Consider the following 23,015-nt stretch of genomic DNA (forward strand, 5'->3'; position numbering starts at 1 on the left):
TAGCATTCCACAGTTTGGCTGTGTGGGGAAAGAAGGATGTACATGTACTATAACATGTTATTCTAATGCGACCGACATCCACACGGACACAGTGGGCACTATGGGCAAGACGAGTGTTACGAGCCCATGGCCTTGCCGATGGTACACAGGATGCAAAAGCCACCAAACATCAGCCATTAAAGTACAGGTGCTCCTCTACTTACGAACGAGTTACGTTCCGGAGTCTTGTTTGTAAGTCCAACTTTACTCTTGTAGATACCAAACATATTGTAAAAAATGAAAAGATTATGGATATTTAGCACAGCTATCCCCTTTAATACAGCCTTAAAACCTGGCTCACTCTTGTCCTCTTAGGTAATGTTTGTTCTATCTGGAATTTCCTTTAAAATAATCCAGTCTCATCCACATTAAACACCTGTTCTGGCAGGTAACCCCCATCAGTGATGATGTTTGTATCTCTGAAAGTTTGTAAGCTGAACGTTCTTAAGTAGAGGAGCACCTGTACCTGTAAAAGAGAGAGTGAAGCAACATTGCGGCGAAGAGAAAGGGAAGAGAAATTATTGACTAAAAGAGGGCAAAAATGTGACTGTATTATACGTAAGTATTTTTCTCCCAATATGTATAGTTGAACTCAGCAAAAAATCTTTTTTCATTATATAGATACAGGAAAGCCTCCGAGAATGACGGTTCTACTATCAACGATTCATATGTTAGACCCTGGTAATGGAGCAAGCAATTAACATATTTTCTGAAGTGGATCCATTAACAGAATGAAGAATTAAAATTAACAGGGATGTGAAAAACTTGTATGAACTCTACATAAAGATGTACAGTGGTCCCTCGGTTAACGAACGCCTCGGTTAACGAAATTTTGATTAACGAATTACCTTCCACAAGAATCTTCAATTCGGTTAATGAACAAAAATTTGGTTAACGAAATTCTTACGAAAACATGTCAACATGTTTTGGCTTGCTCACCGTCTGGAAGATTAGTCCGCCAATACAGTAATCGGTTCTAGGGCTTATATTCGTTTCCATTGAAATAAATAGAGAAGGTTGTGATATTCAATATTTTTCCAAGTTTTATATTAAAATTATTAGTCATTTTAACACTTATTTAACATAACTGCAGTACAGGGAACTAGTTTTTGGTGAGCCCATTAGCCACTTCACTCACCCACCAAGGCGCCAGTTTGTGTCTCTGTTCAATGGAAATAACATCTTGCTTGAGACTCTCTTGAACATAAACTATTTTTACATTTTTACAGTACAATTATTGGTCACTCTGAAATTTATTCAACATATTGACAATATATAGTGCAGTGCAGAGTTGATTTAAAGAAAATAATCTCGAATTACACCGAGTGAACTAAAAATTTTATTGGTGAAATGACGGCATCAAGCATGGGGTGATTTCTCTTCCATCCCCACTTCCTTCTCTTCTCCCTTCTCCTCCACCCCCACTTCTAATTCCCATCATCATCATCAACCACGAACCTTCTACATACACACCTCAAAGTAAGTGCACTTTACTTCATTTTTGTTTTACTTTGTATGTACTTTTCGGTGAGCTGGAACCAATTACCCAATATCCCATTGAAAAAATGGATTCGGTTAACGAACGACCTTCTGGAACGAATTGTGTTCGTTAACCGAGGGACCACTGTATAATGAGAAAAGAAAGCAGCTGTGCAAGGTTCTTTTGACAGCTTTATTATTTGAAGGCCTAAACCATCAACCTTCGCTACACCATCAAATTCAGCTTCAGCAACAACTTCAGGTTCAGCAACAGTTTCAGCAACAGCTCTGATATCTTTATGGAAAGCTTTAACTTTAACCAGAGTTGAACCTGATGACTTCGTCATCTGAGTAAAAACTCTCACAATATTCATTGGCTGTCCTTATATTTTACTTTACCACCATTTCTGAGTAGAACTTTTGTTTTACATTAGTAAGTATTATTTAAAACATATGTGAACAGCAATAAGTGCTGCTTTCAAATTCTTATGTAGAGAAATTACCATGTTTTCACATGTACACACTTACATACAATGGAGTTCCCAATCTATTTCGTTTATTCTTTACCATTAATGGTAAGCTACTTCTATTGTTCTATTTATTCACATTAAATAACATTACTTAAAACATACACATTCATTTTTTTACATTCATTTTACTACAGCTACAACCAGAGTCTTATTTTCTTCAGTTTCTTATGTAGAACCAGCGTCACTGACTCACGAGTGTTGTAAACATGAATGAAAACAATGCTGTCTCGTCTCCTCTTGTGTGTTTTAATATTCTATGTATTATTAATGAATTGTACAGTATTGTTCATTTTGCATATATAAACGTTTATTAATTCAATCAAATACATATTCAGTAATAAACAATATTGAATCTTTTGTACATATTCTTAATAAAATAAATGATGCGGTTTCCTTGAGGGCCATTCCACTCTCACTCCTTTTTTTTTTAACATCAGTAGTTACTTTTACTGTACATTAAATAATATTAATTACTTCCATCAGTTTCTTATGTAGAACCATCGTCATTCGTCACGGGTGTTTTAAACATGAACGAAAACAATGCCGTCTCCTCTCCTCTTGTGTGTTTTAATATTCTATGTATTATTAATTAATTGCATTGTTCATTTCACATATATAAACATTAATTTAATCAAATACATATCCAGTAGTAAACAATAATGAACCTTTTGTACATATTCTTAAGATAAATGACACTGTTTCCTTGAGGGCGCAAGTATACATGGCCGTTCCACTATCACTCTTTTTTTTTTCTTTAACATTAGAGGTTACTTTTACTGTACAATAAATTGCATTAATTAAAACATACATAATGTTTACATTAATTTTACTACAGCAACAATCAGGGTCTTATTTCTTCAGTTTCAGATGGATAACTGACATTATGGTCATGGGTGTAAATACTGACAACAATGGCGTTGCATCTCCTCTTGTGTGATCTCATTATTATTGATTTATATTATATAAGGTGCATTCATAAACATATTTAAAGAATATAGTTTTCATTTTTCATTAATTTTATTGTTTTGGGAGAAGTGAGGGTAAAAAGCCACACAAAAGTTATGAAAAGGTCACACTGGGGAACGCATCTCATTATTATTGCTTTATTTTAATGGTAATAAATGAATCATGATACAATGATTCACCTTACACTGCAATATTGGAGGACACATTACCTTCGTTATTCGAGGCTTTACTGTACTTGTATAATTGATTTTTTATTTTTTTTTGAAAATGTTCACACACACATGATATTCTGATAAATTAGTGATGTTGCAGTGAAAAGATTAAGAAGATGAAATGCCTTTGATTCCACCCTATCTAACAGTTGGATAGAAGAACAACCAACCCAGATATGAGAGCAGTACTCCATTTTAGGACAAATGAATCCCTTATAAACCAGATGTAACTGCTCAGGTGTGAAGTAGCTACAGCAGCTTTAGCTATGTTGTATATCTACCAAGGCTCTCAGAATGTCTCTAACTTCTTTTTTGTATTATTCTAACCTCATCTCATTACTCCTTACAAATAATGTAATTGGTCCCTTTTATTTCAAGTAATTCAAACCTTTAAAAACCAACATTTTACAGACACTGTTCATTTCTTTCACATACACACAAAAAAATTACTCAAAACTTACCGATATGTGTCTATGTTTTGGGAGTGTAAATGTAAGACATCCGTGGGAACAATATCAAGAAAGTGGCGATCATGAGACACTACTAATAAAGTCGTTGACCATCCCAAGAGGTAATTTTCAAGCCAAATGATTGCCTTCATATCCAACATGTTGGTTGGTTCATCAAGCAAGAGTAGGTCTGGTCTGCAAAAACAAAGAATAAAAATCATTGCATTTATTTAAAACATTACCTTTTAGTGCAACAGTTCCCATATATTTTGCAAATTTACCATTTGTGAATACTATACTGTAGAGCTTCAAGAGCAACTAATAAATGCTGCTCTCTTCCTACCATTCATGGCACCTCTTACTTTTTTTTTAAGTTAGCATCAAGGTAAGTGATAATATCAGCAAAATTTTAGAGAAAAGATTAATAATCTTATAATTCTTGTCAGTAAATGAAGCTACATTAAAATAGAAAACTGATCATGAAATCCCATTTTACCCTAAAGTCCACTAGTACTATACAATTTGCAACTGATGTGTCATAAGAGTACAGTACTATAGTGGTCCAAAAACATGCAATATAAATCACACTTGAATATTTTTCTTCTTCATATGCTCTGCCTGTTCAACTCTAAAAAAATTTTGTTTAAAATAATGAGTGGGAGTAATTATATTTAAAAGGTACAGTCCCCTTCACTAGTGTGCCAGGTTTTGTACAATGTCGCAGCGCTGTGTTTGTTTACATTTGACAGAAGGAAACACGCAATAGTAAGCATACTATAGAATCAAAGTACAGGGTAAAACAATATTAAAACAAATATCTCAATGTAATGATTTGTGGAATGTCTATATGACGAGCAATACGGCATCAAATAATAGTGACCAAGTCCCACGTTGCTGATCTGACTATCTGCCTCATTTACACACAATTGCAGGGTCTCAATTGTTTCTCTTACTATTGACAACACAACATACATATGTTGTTTCACACCTTTGATCTTTTTTCATTTTTTATTTCTTTATGGTTCTTTATTGTTTTATTATTATTATTATCATTATAAGTTTATTATGTTATTTTTAATTGTGTAAATTTTATTATAAATTATATTTACTATGAATTATTAGAATTATTATTATAATTATTATTACATTTTTGCCCCTCAGGCTCCGATGTGGGTCTGTGACCTGTGCCCAGGTGGGCTAATCCCTGAGGAAAAAAAAAACACTAGTGAAGGGGACTGTACCTTTTGAATATAATAACTCCCAAACATATTTTTAAACACAATAAATTTTTGGAGTTGTACAAATTTAAAAGTATTCCAATTCCCTAATTTACCCATTATAGGAGAGTGCCTAGTGGTGGAATCACATGTATGAATTCATACTCAGTGCTCACTTTGCCATGGCATTCGGATCATTGAGTCAAAAAGGCACCGTAATCAAAATGACTTCAGTCAATTTAAAATAGGGGACAATTAAATATAGTTTTTTTTTTAATTATAATTTAAAACAGAAACAAGATAATTTTCTTCTATGACACTTTTGGCGCCTTTTACCCATAACTGAATACAGTAAAAGTCCAAAAATCCGGATGCCAGAAATCCGGACCACCCGAGAATCCGGACTTTTCGATCTTTTTTTTTTTTTAGCTGGCTTTTGTGTGTATGTGCGCATGCATGAGCGCCACAGCTGCACAGCGACAACAAGCGACCACCACTTTAAAACGAGCAATCAAACTGTGACAACGTATGTAATTTTCAATCCTACTCTTTCCATTTACAAAGTACAGTTGTACCCCGCTTAACGCGGTCAATTGAACCCACAGGGTACCGTGTTAAGTGAACAACAGAATATATGGGATTAATTCCAATAGAGACTGGCCCGACCCCCAAACTCCACTTTTTGACGACACACAACTATGTTGTAGTAAAAATATTATCTTAACTTTATGATGGTATGCACACACAATTAATAATTAAGAGAAATATCAATAATATTAGGTTTTTTAACACTTACATTAGTAGAAAAGATGGCTGGGCACACGAGGACGGGGGGTTGGTTCCAAGGCAGAGGGCAGATTATTGGCCCTCAGCTGTATCACTTATATCAATTGTATCACTATCCCCCACAGAGGCTTGCAGGGCCTCTTTGTCAAACCCCTTAAAGTCCATATAAGTCCATATCCTCACTATAATTATCACTATCACTGACTTGGGCCCGCTGTGGTGGGTGGCGGGTGAAGAACTCGGTAATGTTTTGATGACTGGGCGACCTTGTGCGCATCGTGCCCGCGCCACTTCCCGAGTATATGAGTAGATGAACCGAGTTAAGTGAAAGTTCGGTTCTGGCGAGGCACCGCGTATATGAGAAATTGCGTTAAGTGAAACCGCGTTAAGCGGGGTACAACTGTACAGTACTGTACAAACCCATAAAAATGGCTCCTTAAGTAGATAAACTTCGTTGTGTGAAGATAAAGAAGAACACGTTGAAATTGAGTGACAAACTTGAAATAATTAAGAAACTAGAACGTGGTATGAGCAATACTTTTCTAATGGAAACATACGACATTGGAAAGTCTACAATTCATGATATAAAAAAGGCAAAGAATAAAATTCTAGAATTCACAGCTTTTTCCTTAAAACTGCTCGTTTTGATAAATGAAGCATGCTATATTTGCGAGTGAATAAACTGTCAAAATGTACCTGTTCATCTCTTCTTTATTCCTCCTTAAATTTGAATTTTAAAAGTACTGCCTGAGAATCCGGAAAATCTGAAAATCCGGACCGACCCAATCCCCAAGCAGTCCGGATTTTTGGACTTGTACTGTATTGTGAGTTGAAAATCAGAAAACTACTAGAAAAGGTATTATTTAATTTGTTGCTATCAACTGAATCTTGGGAATATTTCCCTAGCAAGTAAACTAGAACCGAGGTACACTTATCCTCCCATATTCATGAGGGTTACATTCTTGGAAATCATCACAAATCGTGAATTAGCAGGTATTAAACCTTATGTAAAAAAAATAGGGTATAGCACCATGGCTACCAAGATTATCATTTTGTCAAAATATTTTGGGTTAGAAATAATAAACATTTCAGAGATGGTGTTGATGTTTATATTGAATGAGTTTTTGTAATACAAATTAAAAATGATAAAAATAGTTGCTTTATCTATAAATAATTCAAGTTTGAGTATGTAAATAAACACACAACTTATTACTCAGGATATTAGTCTACCCTTGTAACAGTTTTCTTTATTACAGATTAAAGGAGTAAAATTTACAATAAAGTACTCTAATGATGATTGGAAATAAAGAAAATACAGGATTATATAAAACTATGAAACATGAGTGAAGAGCATTAATGTGCATGTGTGGGAGGTGAACATACTGTATGTGTGGAGGCAGCGCACTGTCTTGCATCGCCAACTCACCCGTGTCCCTACCCTGATTTTTCTCTCTCTTCTCACTCACCCCCATGTGTATGTCTGTGTTGGGGTGGGTGAAGTTAGGTAGGGCGCACGCACAAATGCACGCACACGTGTGCACACACACTTCAGGCCCCTCAAAACACCATCAGTGATGGAGTTACTACACTACGTGTTTGCTGTTCAACACCTCAGCGCACAAGATTTACGTGACCTCCACTGTAAACATTTATCTGTATGTTCACTGTATGTTCCTTTACCTTTCACTAATGAAGGCTTTCGTTAAACCACCAATGTATGTAATAAGTCATTTATGTCCAATGTATATTTTCAGCCTTTGGGCTGCAGATCTTTTTCAATAAACCGTTAATTATTATTATTATATTATTATTATTATTACACACCCATTTCACGCAAGCACACATGCACCTTAGAGTTAACTAGTCGATTGCCTGGTTGAACTGTGGCATCACTAAGATGATGGTTTGAGTGTGGAAGGAGCTATATTGTGTACATAAAATATGTGCATTTGTATTCTATGATATGCGAGGTAACTAGCGTTACTAGAGGTAGACACGCGAATGAATGGCTTCAGTTGCGTTCAGATTATTGGACTAAATTGGAATTTTTACCAAACAGGACTAAAGGGGACAAAGTTGGGATACATGGAAGATTTAGATGCAGTATAAACTCAATAAATTGAACAAATTGGGGAAGAGCCCAGTCCGAAAAATGTGAAGTCCAAAACAAACGAATCAATGTGTGGGAGAGGGAGGGGGGTGGATATAACACTGCTTATCTGGACTGTTTAAAGGAATTCAGTTGTTGCTATAATGTTACTACAGTATTGCACTCAAACAACCTAGGTCTTTAAGTACATAACAAGGTTATTAAAACACTATTGCATCAAAAAACAAAATATGAAACTGAACTCTGTGGGTTGAAAAACAGACATGTCTGGTTGTCTACAACTGTTTCCACTGAAATGATTGTTATTTACTGTAAAGTGTTATATGTAAGCAACCACAGAATTGGCCTTATGAATAAAGAGAAAACTGTACTCTGTACAGTACAGGGTGTCCTCGGGTTATGAACGAGCTCCGGTCCTGAGGACGTTCTTTAAGTCGGAAATGTACGTAAATCGGAACACATACCCATGTGCACTATATCATAGCCTAAGTCTTTTTACTTATCTTGAATCACTTAATTTAAGAGAAATTGAATGACAAAACACAGTAAAAGAAACTAAAAATTAAAGTTTAAGCCTTACATTAAAACCTAGGACTGGCATGCATGTAGAGATAGGCATTTGCAGGAGTGACAGATTTTATTGGGATGGTTGAACTGAAGCTTTATTGTTTTCAGCATAAATCTCTCTGTAGCATCATGAATCTTGCTGTGTTGGTATCTTGCTGTTCAAATTTAAGGGAGGAGGCCAGTTCAAAATGTAGGTGCTTTCAATTTTGGTAGATTGTTATGATATTCCAGTCATTAATCAAGGATCATATTTACATCAATTCTAGCCCCAAAATTCCCCTTCTCCATTCCTTCTTTCTACTTTGCCTTGACATTTATACTGCTAAGAGATCTAGTACCTATTGTCATTGAATATTACAAAGCGATATATTTGTTTTTGTCTTTGGTTTTAGGGAGAACCATGAGACTGACGTGGCTGGATCAGACGCTCCCTCCCGTGCCAGGCCACGTCATATAACATTAGACCAATCACAGTTCTATACGTCATATGAAAAATGGCGTGGAGCGTCTGGACCTCCAGCCGCGCTCCGTGTAAATGACCAAATTTACCGCATAATTGAAGCATTTACGTTCTGGCAAGGCACCGCGTAAACAAAACCCGCGTAAATGCAGACTATACTGTAGTGTATTTATAATTACTTATTAAATATTGCAGTGTATTTATCATCACTTAATAAGTAATATTGTAGTGTACAGTATTAGACATTTGCATATACAGCTCCTACCTGACTTACGACGGGGTTAGGGACCCAAATCCAGGTCATAAGTCGAAAATGCTTAAATAATACATAGAAAATAAAAAATGGGTGTCTCTTTTTCTTCTCAGCACCACAAAACTCTCCCTTTTAAGCTTGCCAGCCATTTTAAAGTGAATTACAAACAAAAAGTTTGTCAGTACACAGCGCAACCACTGACATTGGGACTCGAAAAATACGTAATTTGACAAAATTTTGGTACGACTGAGGCGGTCGTATGTCCGGGTGATCGTAAGTCGAGTAGGTCGTAAGTCGGGGAGGAGCTGTACCCTGGTTTATTCATTAATCAGTTGTCTAAGTGTACAAGTAGCCAAATTGAGCCTTCATGTATCACTCAAAGGTAATAAATAACATTCTTAGGAAGGTATCTTTTTACCAAATTCTATACAGCGTGTTATAGTGACCATGTTGTAAACTGATTTGCTGAAAGCTCTCACATGAACGCACCCTGAGTGAATAGCCTCTGATACAGTTTATCCTATTATTTTCAAGTCAAATTTCAAATTACATCGTATTTATTCTTTAATACTGAAGATGTTATATTAATCATGATGAAACTTACACCATAAGAGGCTGATTATACAATAATATAAGACTAAATCGATTAATAAACTTGACGAATGCAGCAGCACCCAATCAACACCCCACCCCCAGCCTGCTTACATACACAGTGTCTTAGTTCTCATTAAGCCTAGAGCAAATCTGATTAGACCACTGTATAGTACTCATTTAGCAAGTGTTGTTCTTTTCAATTTTAAAGCATTTCTTAAAACCCTCTAGTACAGTGGGGTATGCTATAACGAACGGATTCTACTACAAATATTCCTATCACCAGACGATTTGATTCGGCTGGGGAAGTTCCATCTCAGTCAAGGAATTAAACAAAACATCGCTGCTTCTACAAGATGTAGATTCAAACAAGTCCATATTCTAACCTAGTTCTACCACTAATATGTAGCAGGCTCATCATTCCCTTTACTCCTTCCACAGCTCTATTACATTCCAACCACGAATGTCAAAAGATGGTTAAATATGAACAGCTACCATATTCAGCTCATATTGCCTATCACTCCACTGACATGTAAATTTCTGGTAATAAAGCCTTGTATAATATTTTCAACTCTTTCTTTGTGAACTTGGACACAAGTCTCAGCTGAGATTAGATAAGTGCTGCAGCCAGATTCTACTATACAGATGACAGTTACTGCTGCCCAATGTAAACACAATGGCCACAGACAGCGCTCACACTCCTTGAACTATCAATCATAGAACAACACACATTAAAGTCAGCTGTTGAATGCAAATGACACTGCTTTGGAGAACGATTCATAAAATGAAATATGTTTGTGAATGAAATTGGAAGTGTGTTGGAGAAAGTTAAAGGTGAAGTATAGATGGACCATGAATGAAAGAGTTGGAAGCAATAAAAATGATATGCAATCACATACAAAAGTTCTGTCACCTTTTCTGCTGCTCTACAAACCCCAAAATTCTGACTCGTGATCAGAAGCAGTAGATGCTGATGCATTATTCTGTCAACACCTGCTTCAGATTAATGAATGTGAATCTCGGGGTTTGTGGAGCAGCAAAAGAAGTGACAGAACTTTTATTCGCGACTATACATGAGAGAAATTCCTATGGTGAATAGCATTCTATGAATGTAGAAAAAGAAACCCTCACCTTTTAGCTGGGTCTGCTACTCAAGTTGTAAAAAAAGAAACCCTCACATTTTAGCTGGGTCTGCTACTCAAGTTTCACATTAGAGTTCATCCCTCTAAAGTCTGACAATTTGTAGTACATTACCAAGGACACATGTTCATAACATACTGCCACTAGGAGCAGTGTGAGAAAATTATATAAGTTTGCACTGATCTATATGCACCATGTAAACTTTAAAAACTTAAATTTGCATTTAATGGTATTAGGGATAGAGGAAAACTATAATGGCTCAACTCATGATAAACAAATTCTTTCTAGACCTTTATATTTTGATGAAAAGGTAAATATCTTAACGCCCTAGCAGGAAAGCAATAAAAATGCTTATATCTCTGTTAAAATGTGATATGTTACTTACTGAGAGAAAAGTGCTCTGGCTAAAGCTATTCTCATCCTCCATCCTCCAGAAAATTCACTTGTTTTTCTTATCTGCATTTCTGGATTAAATCCCAAACCATTCAAGATAACACTGGCTTTTGCTGGAGCCTTGTCTGCTTCAATGGCCTGTAATTCAGCATATACCTCAGACAGCTGACTTGCGAGACTATCATCAGAATCCCTGTTGAAACAAAAATAAAAATAAATAAAATTACAACACACATTACCGGTAAGCTTTAAATTCTTAAAATCAGACTTATGAAGAGGCTCTACAACATTAAGATTACATCCTGGGTTTCATTAAAAAAAATTTTAAACCATTTCTTGGTAAAATGTAAGAATGGGAAGAATCAAGAGCATATTCATAAACTCCGTAAATTCATTTTTGCTGCCATTACAGGTTGTACCTCTCTAGTCTGGAAACTCCAGTGATCCGGAACGATTTTAGTTTGTCTGAAGAAAGCGACATTGATGACCCACCTAGCCCTGTCTCCTCCTATGCTTCATTCAATTAATATAGTCTCCATGTATACCTGTAAATAGAAAATTATGGGGGCCCTGTGTGCAATCAGCTGACTACATTAAAGGTAAGTGCACTGTCACACTGTATCCATTCTTCATTATTGATTACTTTTACTGTACTGTATTTCATTTTAGATTTTCTTTGTATCATTTTTTTGCATTCCTGACTTACGACGTGGATTTGGGTCCCTAACCCCATCGTAAGTCAGGGAGCTGCTGTATACACACAAACAGTAAAATCTCATTGATACGAGTAGTTACGTTCCTTGGCGTCGGCTCGTATCGCATAAAACTCATATAACGGAGGGAATAATACTTGGGTTCAATAGGAATGTGTTCCCAAGCACCAAGTATAGCGATGACAGTAAATAAATGCGATTCAGTATGAACGGACAAACTGGGATAGCAGATTCAAACACTGCGAGAAGGGAGAGGGTGGATGTAGGGGAGGTGTGCGCGACCTGGCTGAGTGGTTCACAAATACATCTCTGCACATCTGGCTAGGGAGAGGACAGTAGGGAGGTAGGGGAAGGGTGCGCAGCCTGGCTGAGTGGCTCACAAACACGTCTCTACATATCTACATCACAAGAGAAGTCAAAGACCATGTCACTGCTTGTTCCGCCTACTCAGCTGGGTAAACTAAGCAGAACTGTAGCCAAGTTAGACTCGTCACAGAAACCACCAGGCAGGCTACTGGGCCAAGCTGTGAGGTGTTATGGCTGTTTTTCAACTTGTATTTTTGGGTAGATATATGTAACTTTCTTCATTAATTTTTACTCAGTTACATGCACACACCATCCTAAATACATAATGTGAAAAAGGTAAAAGAACTAATTGTCCTAAGGGCAAACCTGTACAGTCAACCCTCGCTTTATGCGGTCCCACATTCCGCGTTTCCACGTTTACGCGGTACCCTGCTGAAACCGGAATGCTCACATTCCAAGGTGCGTGTACCCCTTTACGCGGAGAGCGGCTGGCGAGCCGCGCCATTTTTGGATCCAAACCTCCCGCCATGTTGTGTAATCGGCGCGAGCAGGGTGCGCACAAGGTCGCCCAGTCATCAAAACATAACCGAGTTCTTCACCCGCCACCCACCACAGCCGGCCCAAGTCAGTGATAATGATAATTATAGTGAGGATATGAACTTATATGGACTTTGAGGGGTTTGACAAAGAGGCCCTGCAAGCCTCTGTGGTGGATAGTGATACAATTGATACAAGTGATACAGGTGAGGGCCAATAATCTGCCCTCTGCCTCGGAACCAACCCCCCCTCCCCGTGTGCCCAGCTAACTTTTCTACTAATGTAAGTGTTAAAAAACCTAATATTATTGATATTTTTCTTAATTATTAATTGCGTGTGCATACCATCATAAAATTAAGAATTAATTTTTACTACAACGTAGGTATTGTGTCTGAAAAAGTGGAGTTTGGGGGTTGGCCAGGTCTCTATTTCAATTAATCCCATACGTTATGTTGTTCACTTTACGAGTTTCTCACTTTCCGCGGTACCCTCTGGGTTGAATTAACCGCGTAAAGTGAGGGTTCACTGTACTTAAATGTACTAAATTAATTCCTAAAATTTTTATGTCACGTGCAAACTATGGGATGTTTGCACTCAAACTAATCACTATCTTACAAGAATTCCAGCAATGTAAGTTAAATTCTGCCAAGTCAATTCATGACGTTTTATGAGCGAAAAACTTTAACTCCCTCTGTATGACTGATAAAACACACACTTGTTAACCTCTGCCCGGCTGTGTACACACCTCACCTCACCCCAGCCAGGGTGAAGGTAGTTTTAGGCTTAAAGTTTTTAATCTTATAAAATGTCACAGACTAACTACAGCAAGAATCATAGAATAGAACAAAAATTTATGTTAATCTAAAATTCAAATCAAAGTAAAGAATAAGAAAGAAATTTACCCTTGTGATATTCTAGCTTGAATCTCCTTTTCTCTGTCAAGGAGAGTTTTACGTTGTGTGTCGCACTCAAGGACACTCTCTAAGGCTATTGTGTCATCTCCAATCACTTCTTGTTCGACGTACAAAATAGAGATGTGGTTTGGAATACGAAGTATTCGGCTGAAATTAAGAGGCAGTCATATATATAAAGAGGAATAATTAATAATAATAGTCACACACAATACTGTACTTCCTACATATTGTATTAAGCATGCAATAAGCTATCACTTTACTGTACATATAAGCAAATAAGACACTTCAAGGCCTGTAGTATTCAAAGCAATTCATTCTGTAAGTTTTCTGATACACATTTTAGTAGTTCTAATCTACACTATTTCCCAATGTAGTTACCACCAAAGTTGACACATTTTTTCCATCCTAGGATTAACATTACATGGTACAATTCTGGGCTTCATTTTTACAAGTATTCTTCAACTTTAATCACAGACTCTGTATTAAAGCTGCATTAGGCAAGCCATGCTACGTATATGTGCTACATGACTTTGAATTGCTGCACTTGTTATTCAATTAGGTAAATAAGACCGGAAGCTAAGCTACGTATGCCACACGCTAAATGACCAGGCCAAATAGTTTGAGATTGCCTGGGGAGCGATTTTTCTCATCATTGCTTTGGTTGCACAGGCTCAGTAGAACGTTTCCTCTCAGTCCTTCACTGATGTGGCAAGTGGAGGAGGGTCATGTTTCAAAGCCATCCCACACTGTCTCGCCTTTGATTGTGACCCAGTGGAGAAAACATTTGAAGGTGAAGGAATTTATTGAAGAAATATCCATGCATATATGATATGTGGTTGAATGATCATAGAGATCTTCAAAGAAAAGAACACTGCTGGGAACAGATCACCCAAAACCTGATAGTAAGTATTTTATTTCTCTTTATGAACACATGTCACTACTAGGTAGCTACCTCATAGGCTTCAACCCCAAATCAAGAGAGAAGTTTTTGACTGCACTGCAAGAACGGAGGAGCAACAGGAGTATGAAATATCAAGACATGCTTTTACTTCCTCAGCACCTTACTGTTCTGGTGCAGCTTTTCATAACAATTCAGATTCATCATTTAGCACTGGGCAGGGATCCATAGATCCTCAAAATGTGATGAATGATATCCATAATGAATAAATGTTTCAAATCAGTGTATGTTTAGATATGTGATTTAGTGATTGATTCATGAATATAATTTTTACCACTTTAATCAACACAAAGATTTAACATAATTATATGCTGCTTTTTTTTTTAATGTTGTGAAGTATTTCCAAAATGAAAAGAAAAGGTACAATCCAGGGTATACAAAAGTTTCATATACTTTTATGCTGAGTTTAGAAATACCTAATTATTTTCATAATGAAGAAATACCTTCAAGAATTGATAATGTCTTACTACCAGTGCATTTTCAATTACTGTACTGTATTATTTACCGTATCAAATGATCAGCCTTTCCTGAGGTGATATGGATTTCCTGTAGTGTGTCCCCAGTTTCGTGATATTTTTTTCAATCAATAAGAAAACAACCTTAAACTGAGCATGTGATAATCGAAAATATTGTTTGAATTTTGTCCTCCTCAAGGGAAAGCTCCGGTACTAGATAATGGTACTCGCCATTTTTTCTTTTCATGTTTGTTTAGTGTATCCATTTCCTCTTTTCTTGGATAGTCCAAGTATCGGCACTAGAAATACCTGAATCATGATCACACCACAGAGAACAACTGGTCGTCTTGACTGGTAGAACATAAGTGAGAGCATAGCTTGAGACGTGTCTTCTGGTGTGAGGACGACATAGTGTGCATAGCTAGCACACATACGTAGCGTGGCTCGCGTAGTTTCTGGTGTGAGGCGGCCTTTAGGAGTGTATCAAAGATAATCTAGAAGTTTCCAGTCAAAATTCTCCACTATGGTGTCAACCAATTTAAAACTGACTGCACAATGATGACACCACATTCTGCTTCTTCATGATAGTGCATCACTAACCCTAAAAAATGCACTACACAGTGATCTTCCTTGTATGACTAAATATCTTGCTAGCCATTATGTGTCTGTACTGTACACATCACATTCTATTTATTGTCACCCTAATTTGCTGAATAGCCATATAATCTACTACCCATCACTAAGTAGTCACTTCATAACTACACATCTTGCATCACTGCTTTCTAATCATCCACAATATTCACAGTAAACCCTCAATAGCTCAGCATTTGATAACTCAGAATTTCATATAACTCGGCATGGATATGGTTACGGAATGTTTTTTAGTATAACTCAGGAAATGCCGATATATAAAATTATCTGGGAAAATCTTGGCATATCTGGCCATCTCTGTCACCCGCCATGCCTCTGTATCACCTACCATGCATCTGTGTCATCTACTATGATGATTCATTCTTCACCTGCAGTGTTGCTAAGTGTTACTTTTTATCATTTAGTAATTACACGTACACATATATGGGTAGATTTTTTTTTTTTTTTTTTTTGGTAGGAGGGTGGGAAGTGCCTCAATAAGTCAGAATTTGGGATAACTTGACAAGGCCAGAGCCCCAAATGTGCTGATTTATCGAGGGTTTACTGTATTTTGGTCGACATTTTTATGACGTTTCAAGCATTTGAGCCTCTCTCAATTAAAACATTATATATCCATTAACTACTCTTAACTTCATGATCTGGGCACATCTCATAACTGCCAACTTTTTCTGCACCAATCTCATATAAAGAACAAATTATCTGCATATAGTACTGTACAGTATAAAAATGACCCACCTGGCTATCATTCTCAACAAAGTAGTTTTTCCAAGTCCATTTCTTCCAACCAGTGCGTATCTTCTTCCAAAGGCTAGAGAAACTGTTGCATTCTGAATCAGAACCCTGGATGAAAAAGCAAAATGTAAATACAGTGGTACCCCACTTAACGCGGTCAATTGAACCCAGAGGGTCCCGCGTTAAGTGAAAACCGCGTTAAGTGAATAACAGAACATATGGGATTAATTCCAATAGAACCCAGCCCGACCCCCAAACTCCACTTTTTGACGACAAATAACTATGTTGTAGTAAAAATAACATCTTAATTTTATGATGGTACATGCACACAATTAATACTTAAGAGAAATACAGTCGCCAAGTTAATGTCCATTCAAATAATGGACTCAACTCCCTCCCCCTCTCACACTACAGTACACAGCCAGCTAACAGATGGTCGGTCGGTCCCTCCCTCCCCCCCCCACCCCCCACCAACCGTCCCAAGGAGATGTGTGGGATAACCTCAAACTAAAGTTAGGAAAATATAATTGACATTGCTGGATTCCTTGTAAGACCAGGAATATTTTGAATATAAATGTCATATATTTTTCACAAAAGATAACATACTTACTCAGATTAAACATTTTATCTAAAAATTGTATGTTTAATGCAAAAAATATGTTGTTTATATTCAAAATGATCACCAAATTATAAGAATTCCAGCAATGTAAATTATATTCTGACCGGGTAATTTGTATGAATTTTATGAGCTAAAACAAATATCTTCAGTTAAAAAAAAATAATTCTTCACCGGGTAACAGATGGTCGGTCGGTTGGTCCCTCCCTCCCCCCCACCCCCCACCAACCGTCCCAAGGAGATGTGTGGGATAACCACTAAATTTTAATAAATAATACCTCAAACTAAAGTTAGGATAATATAATTGACATTGCTGGATTCCTTGTAAGACCAGGAATATTTTGAATATAAATGTCATATATTTTGGACAAAAGATAACATACTTACTCAGATTAAACATTTTATCTAAAAATTGTATGTTTAATGCAAAAAATATGTTGTTTATATTCAAAATGATCACCAAATTATAAGAATTCCAGCAATGTAAACTATATTCTGGCTGGGTAATTTGTATGAATTTTATGAGCTAAAACAGGCAGTCAGGCAGGGTGGCGGGTGGGGGGTGGTGCGAATCTAAAAATAGCTCTCGAGCCGGACACTCACCGCGTTGCTGTGGAAAAATCCGCGTTAAGTGAAAGTTCAGCTTTGGCAAGGCACCGCGTATATGCGAAAACGCGTTAAGTGAAAGCGCGTTAAGCGGGGTAATACTGTACTGTACATGTACTATAACATAAACTTCACAAATCAGCTTTTTATCTAAATAAGAAAAAAATCTGTAAAAAAATCACCGCGTATTGCAGCCTATAAGTCGACTTTTCAAGCTCAAGTTCTTGTTTTCAAAACTAGGGGTCTTATACAACAGGTAAAAAATGTCAACCTCTAAGTATGGCTCCACCACTAGTATCAGATTTTAACTTTACCGTACCAGTAAATCTGAGTCATTCAGTATCAGTACAGGTGCTCCTCTACTTACCAACAAGTTACATTCCTGAGGTTTGTTTGTAAATCCAATTGTTTGTACGTCCAACTTTACTATTGTAGATATCAAACATAATGTAAAAAATTAAAAGATTACCCGGTAGGGATATTTAGTACAGCTATACCCTTTAATACAGCCTTAAAACCTGGCTCACTCTTCTCCTCTTAGGTAATGCTTGTTCTTTCTAGAATTTCCTTCAAAATCATCCAGTCTCATCCACATTAAACACCTGTTCTGGCAGGTAACCCCCCTCAGTGATGATGTACGTATCTCTGAAAGTTTGTAAGTTGAACGTTCTTAAGTAGAGGAGTACCTGTACTGGGCTGCAACTTATTTTCCACCACTCACAAACTTACCTAACTGTTGCATTTTTCCAAAAGGGTAACTGTCACTGAACTCAGGCTAAGGTCAGTGTTTACACTAGTCATATTATGAGAGTCTCTATACTCACCGACACCTTTCAAAACCTAAAAATATCTTTCGGTGTTAACTACACTTTCATACAAACAAACGTTAGTAGGGCAATTACTTGCAATATTTGTTGTTAAATTGTTTAACAATGCAGTTACGGTATATTTATAGAATGCTCAATAACAGTTGCCCTCCTGCCAAAAACCAAAATATGGGAGAACTGTTAAAAAGTAAATGCTGGTAAGTTTAGGTGCACCGAGGACGTTGCCTTCAATTCGCAATTTAAGGGATTGGCTTAACTGCCAGGTATAGACCTGGATCAACAATTTCAGTTGAAATAATTGAGGTTGTCTGATAAGCCAGGTTGATTTGTAAGCCACAAAATACAATAATCCCTTTATCTTATCTATGTTCATTAAGAGCAAGTCAATACAAAGTATCTTTTCATTAGTTTTCAAACATTCTCCTGCCCAAAGTAAAGACCACCTAAACCCAAGTAATAAATCATTTCCTTTATACAGTGGTCCCCCGATTTATGAAGTCAATTGAACCCACAGAGTAAACCGTAAAACAAGAAACGCGTAAATGGAATAACAGAACATATGGGATTAATTGCAATAGAGACTGGGCCGACTCCCAAACTCCACTTTTTCCTACACAATACCGACACAATACCTACATTGTAGTAAAAATAACATCTTAATTTTATGATGGTATGCACACACAATTAATATTTAAGAGAAATACAGTCCCCAGGTTAATGTCCATTCAAATTATGGACTCAACTCCCCGCTCTTCCCACGCTCGCTGGCTCCTCCCTCTCTGAAAAATGTTTGGGTGAAAACACTAGATTTTAAGGTATAGTAATAAATAATACCTCAGACTAAAGTTAGGATAATATAATTGACATTGCTAGATTCCTTGCAAGACCAGGAATAGTTTGAATATAAACGCCATATATTTTGCACAAAAGATAAAATTTTGGCTCTTTGTAATCAAAATTTTTACATTAGATCTAAAATTTGTATTTCTAATGCAAATTCCATGATGTTTATATTTAAAATAATCACAATCTTATAAGAATTCCAGCAATGTAAATTATATTCTGGCCGGGTAATTTGTATGAATTTTATGAGCTAAAACAAATATCTTCAGTAAATAAACAAATTATACTTCACCTGCGTAAATGAGTAAATTCACCGCGTAAATCGGGCATCCCAGTTCTGGCAAGGTACCGCGTAAATGACCAAACGCGTAAACGAGAACCGCGTAAATCGAGGTTCAACTGTATAATACAATATACAGTAGTACCCCACTTAACGCAGTCAATTGAACCCACAGAGTATCGCGTTAAGTGAAAACCGCGTTAAGTGAACAACAGAACATATGGGATTAATTCCAATAGAGACTGGCCCGACCCCCAAACTCCACTTTTTGACGACACACAACTATGTTGTAGTAAAAATATTATCTTAACTTTATGATGGTATGCACACACAATTAATAATTAAGAGAAATATCAATAATATTAGGTTTTTTAACACTTACATTAGTAGAAAAGATGGCTGGGCACACGGGGATGGGGGTTGGTTCCGAGGCAGAGGGCAGATTATTGGCCCTCACCTGTATCACTTGTATCAATTGTATCACTATCCACCACAGAGGCTTGCAGGGCCTCTTTGTCAAACCCCTCAAAGTCCATATAAGTCCATATCCTCACTATAATTATCACTATCACTGACTTGGGCCGGCTGTGGTGGGTGAAGAACTCGGTAATGTTTTGATGACTGGGCGACCTTGTGCGCATCGTGCCCGCGCCGCTTCCCGCATATATGAGTAGATGAACCGCGTTAAGTGAAAGTTCGGTTCTGGCGAGGCACCGCGTATATGAGAAATCGCGTTAAGTGAAACCGAGTTAAGCAGGGTACAACTGCAGTCTGATACAAATCCTCGTTTAACAAACTCACTAAAGTGGCTAATAAAAATGAAGGAATGGTCAAGAAACTCTGTTTCCTCGTGGAGCCCAATAACCAGGTACTGATACTGGCTGCCTTCTGCGAATTAGGATTTACTTTCAATCCCCTTGCTGTGAAAGCTATGGTGATTTATCTATCATTTTGGGTAAACCAATCACCCCCCCCCCTCTCCCACCCATTACACCAACAGCCTCAAATGAGATGTACTACAGACAACAGTTGCCCTCTGAGAGATAGGTGGTCTCTATGAGATAGACATGTCCAATCAGCGCACTCCACACTAAAGCTATTTCTGCCATCTTAGTATTCCAGGATTAAAATGTAAATCAAAGCTTGAGAAAGTTCACTAGCATGACAGAACACTGCCAGGAATTTTGTTTTCTTAGGTAACCAAAATTTCATAGCAGATTTTGTTTTTTTAAGAAAACAGTTGATAAAGACATTTGATATTTTGTTCAAGAATAAATTGTATACCAGTAATAATCTGTGAATCTGAAACTTTCACCAACAATACAATCATGCACAAAATGTGCATTATCTTCACCCTCATTGCCATTTTAGAGCCATTTTCCACAAGTGCATAGGTTAGCCATAATTATCTGATAGAGTAGCATGATGTCAGGGCAGCCATAAGGCATATTTGAAGCAATTTTTATGGTTGAATGACCTTCCTAGCACCAACCAACTTTGAGGGAGTGGGAACTGAATATTACTCGTACATGAGGGATTTTCAAGTGCCCTCTTAGCTGGTAAGGGTCAATTCTCCTTGAGGTAATCCAAGATTACGTGGTACCATAAGTACTTATAATTAATCAATCTCAGGTGCACGTCGACCCCAGACTTTTGGTCTAAAAATCCTAACTTTTTCTCATATCTAATGTACAGGAATACAGCAATAACTCTGTTAGACGGAATCCCTCAAACCCAGAACTCTCCGATATCTGGAATTGAAATTCTCTCGTAAAATCATTCCCAAAGCTGGAATTTTCCGGAAAATAACAGCTTTGGAAACGATTTTCCGAGGGGCACATTTTCTGGAAAATTCGGAGAAAATTTTCCAGGTACCCGGAAAATTTCGGGGATGGGGGATTTTTATTCCGGGTTTGAGAAATGAAAATTAGGGGCATTTTCCCTGAAATTCCCCAAAAAAATTTCCAGTACCTGGAAAATTATGAGGATGAGGGATATTTTTCTTGCTTCGAGAGATAATGCAATGAGCAATTTCTGGAACTTCCGAGAATATTTTTCCGTTACCCGGAAAATTCCAGGGATGAGGGACTTTTTTTCCAGCTTGGAGAGTCGTCTGGTTACCCGGAATCCCTCATTCCCAGAAGAGCTCTGCACCAATTGTTCCGTTAAATGGAGGTATCACTGTACCTCACTATTAGCAAACCCGATAATCACAACCCCAGTTATCCGCAATTGATATTTTAACACTCCTATTCGATATTTGCAAAGCATACCCCGCTTATTCGCAAATGAAAAATTATAATACCCTAAAGTAATATTTCAAACCAGCCAGGCTGGCCGCAGCTTTTATATTCCGATGTCAGGCCTACTGGACCAACCTTTAAATTGCGTTGTTGTTATTTTTCAACTCATAATTTCGAGTAGATTTGAGTATATAAACGTATTTTTATTTAAATTCTTTTACTCTGTTACATGCGCACAAAATTATTCACTAAGAATGTGCAAAAAAAAAAAAAAAAAAAAATTATAATCATATGTTCAAAATTATAAATCAAAAGTACAATGATCCCTCGGTTAATGAACGCCTCGGTTAACGAATTACCTCCCATAAGAATCTTCAATTCGGTTAACGAACAAAAATTCGGTTAACGAAATTTTTACGAAATCATGTCAACATGTTTTCGCTTGCTCACCAGCTGGAATATTAGTCAGCCAATACAGTAATCGGTTCTAGGGTTTAAATTCATTCTCATTTGAGTAAATATCAAGAAGGTTGTACTATTAAATAATTTTCCAAGTTTTATATAAATTTTTTTAGTAAGTTTAACACTTATTTAACATAATTGCAGTACAGGAAACTAGTTTTTGGTGCGCCAATCAGCCACTTGACTCACCCAGCAAGGCGTCTGTTTGTATCTCTGGTCAGTGGAAGTAACATCTTGCTTGTGGCTCTCTTAAACATAAACTATTTTTACGTTTTTACAGTACAATTATTGGTCATTCTGAAATTTATTTAACATATTCACAATATATAGTGCAGTGCAGTGTTTATTTAAAGAAAATAATCTTGAATTACAACTAGTGAACTTAAAATTTTATGGGTGAAATGACAGCATGAAGCATAGGTTGATTTCTCTTCCACCCCAATGCCTTCTCTTCTCCTCCACCCCCACTTCTAATTCCCATCATCATCATCATCATCAACCAGGAGCCTTCTACATACACAACTCAAAGAAGTGTACTTTACTACATTTATTTTTACTTTGTATGTAATTTTCGATGAGCTGGAACCAATTACAGTATAGTCCGGATTTACGCGGTGTTTGTTTACGAGTTTGGTCATTTAAAAGACACCTTGCCAGAATGAAATGCTTTAATTGCGCAG

General features: G+C 36.9%; 1 protein-coding gene across 1 annotated transcript in view; it reads right to left on the reverse strand.

The window, feature by feature from the left end:
* The window catches only part of LOC121869524 (ATP-binding cassette sub-family F member 3-like), an 89,771-nt gene that overhangs the window by 45,369 nt on the left and 21,387 nt on the right, over positions 1–23,015 (reverse strand). The window contains exons 6-9 of the mRNA XM_042370882.1: positions 16,462–16,566; positions 13,651–13,809; positions 11,185–11,385; positions 3,688–3,870 (exon numbers count right to left, since the gene is read on the reverse strand). Of these exons, the coding sequence (XP_042226816.1) occupies positions 3,688–3,870; positions 11,185–11,385; positions 13,651–13,809; positions 16,462–16,566 (648 nt within the window). The remainder of the gene's footprint in view (positions 1–3,687; positions 3,871–11,184; positions 11,386–13,650; positions 13,810–16,461; positions 16,567–23,015) is intronic.

The sequence above is a fragment of the Homarus americanus genome, unplaced genomic scaffold, assembly GCF_018991925.1.
Source record: "Homarus americanus isolate GMGI-L3 unplaced genomic scaffold, GMGI_Hamer_2.0 scaffold23578, whole genome shotgun sequence".
Classification (NCBI taxonomy): domain Eukaryota; kingdom Metazoa; phylum Arthropoda; class Malacostraca; order Decapoda; family Nephropidae; genus Homarus; species Homarus americanus.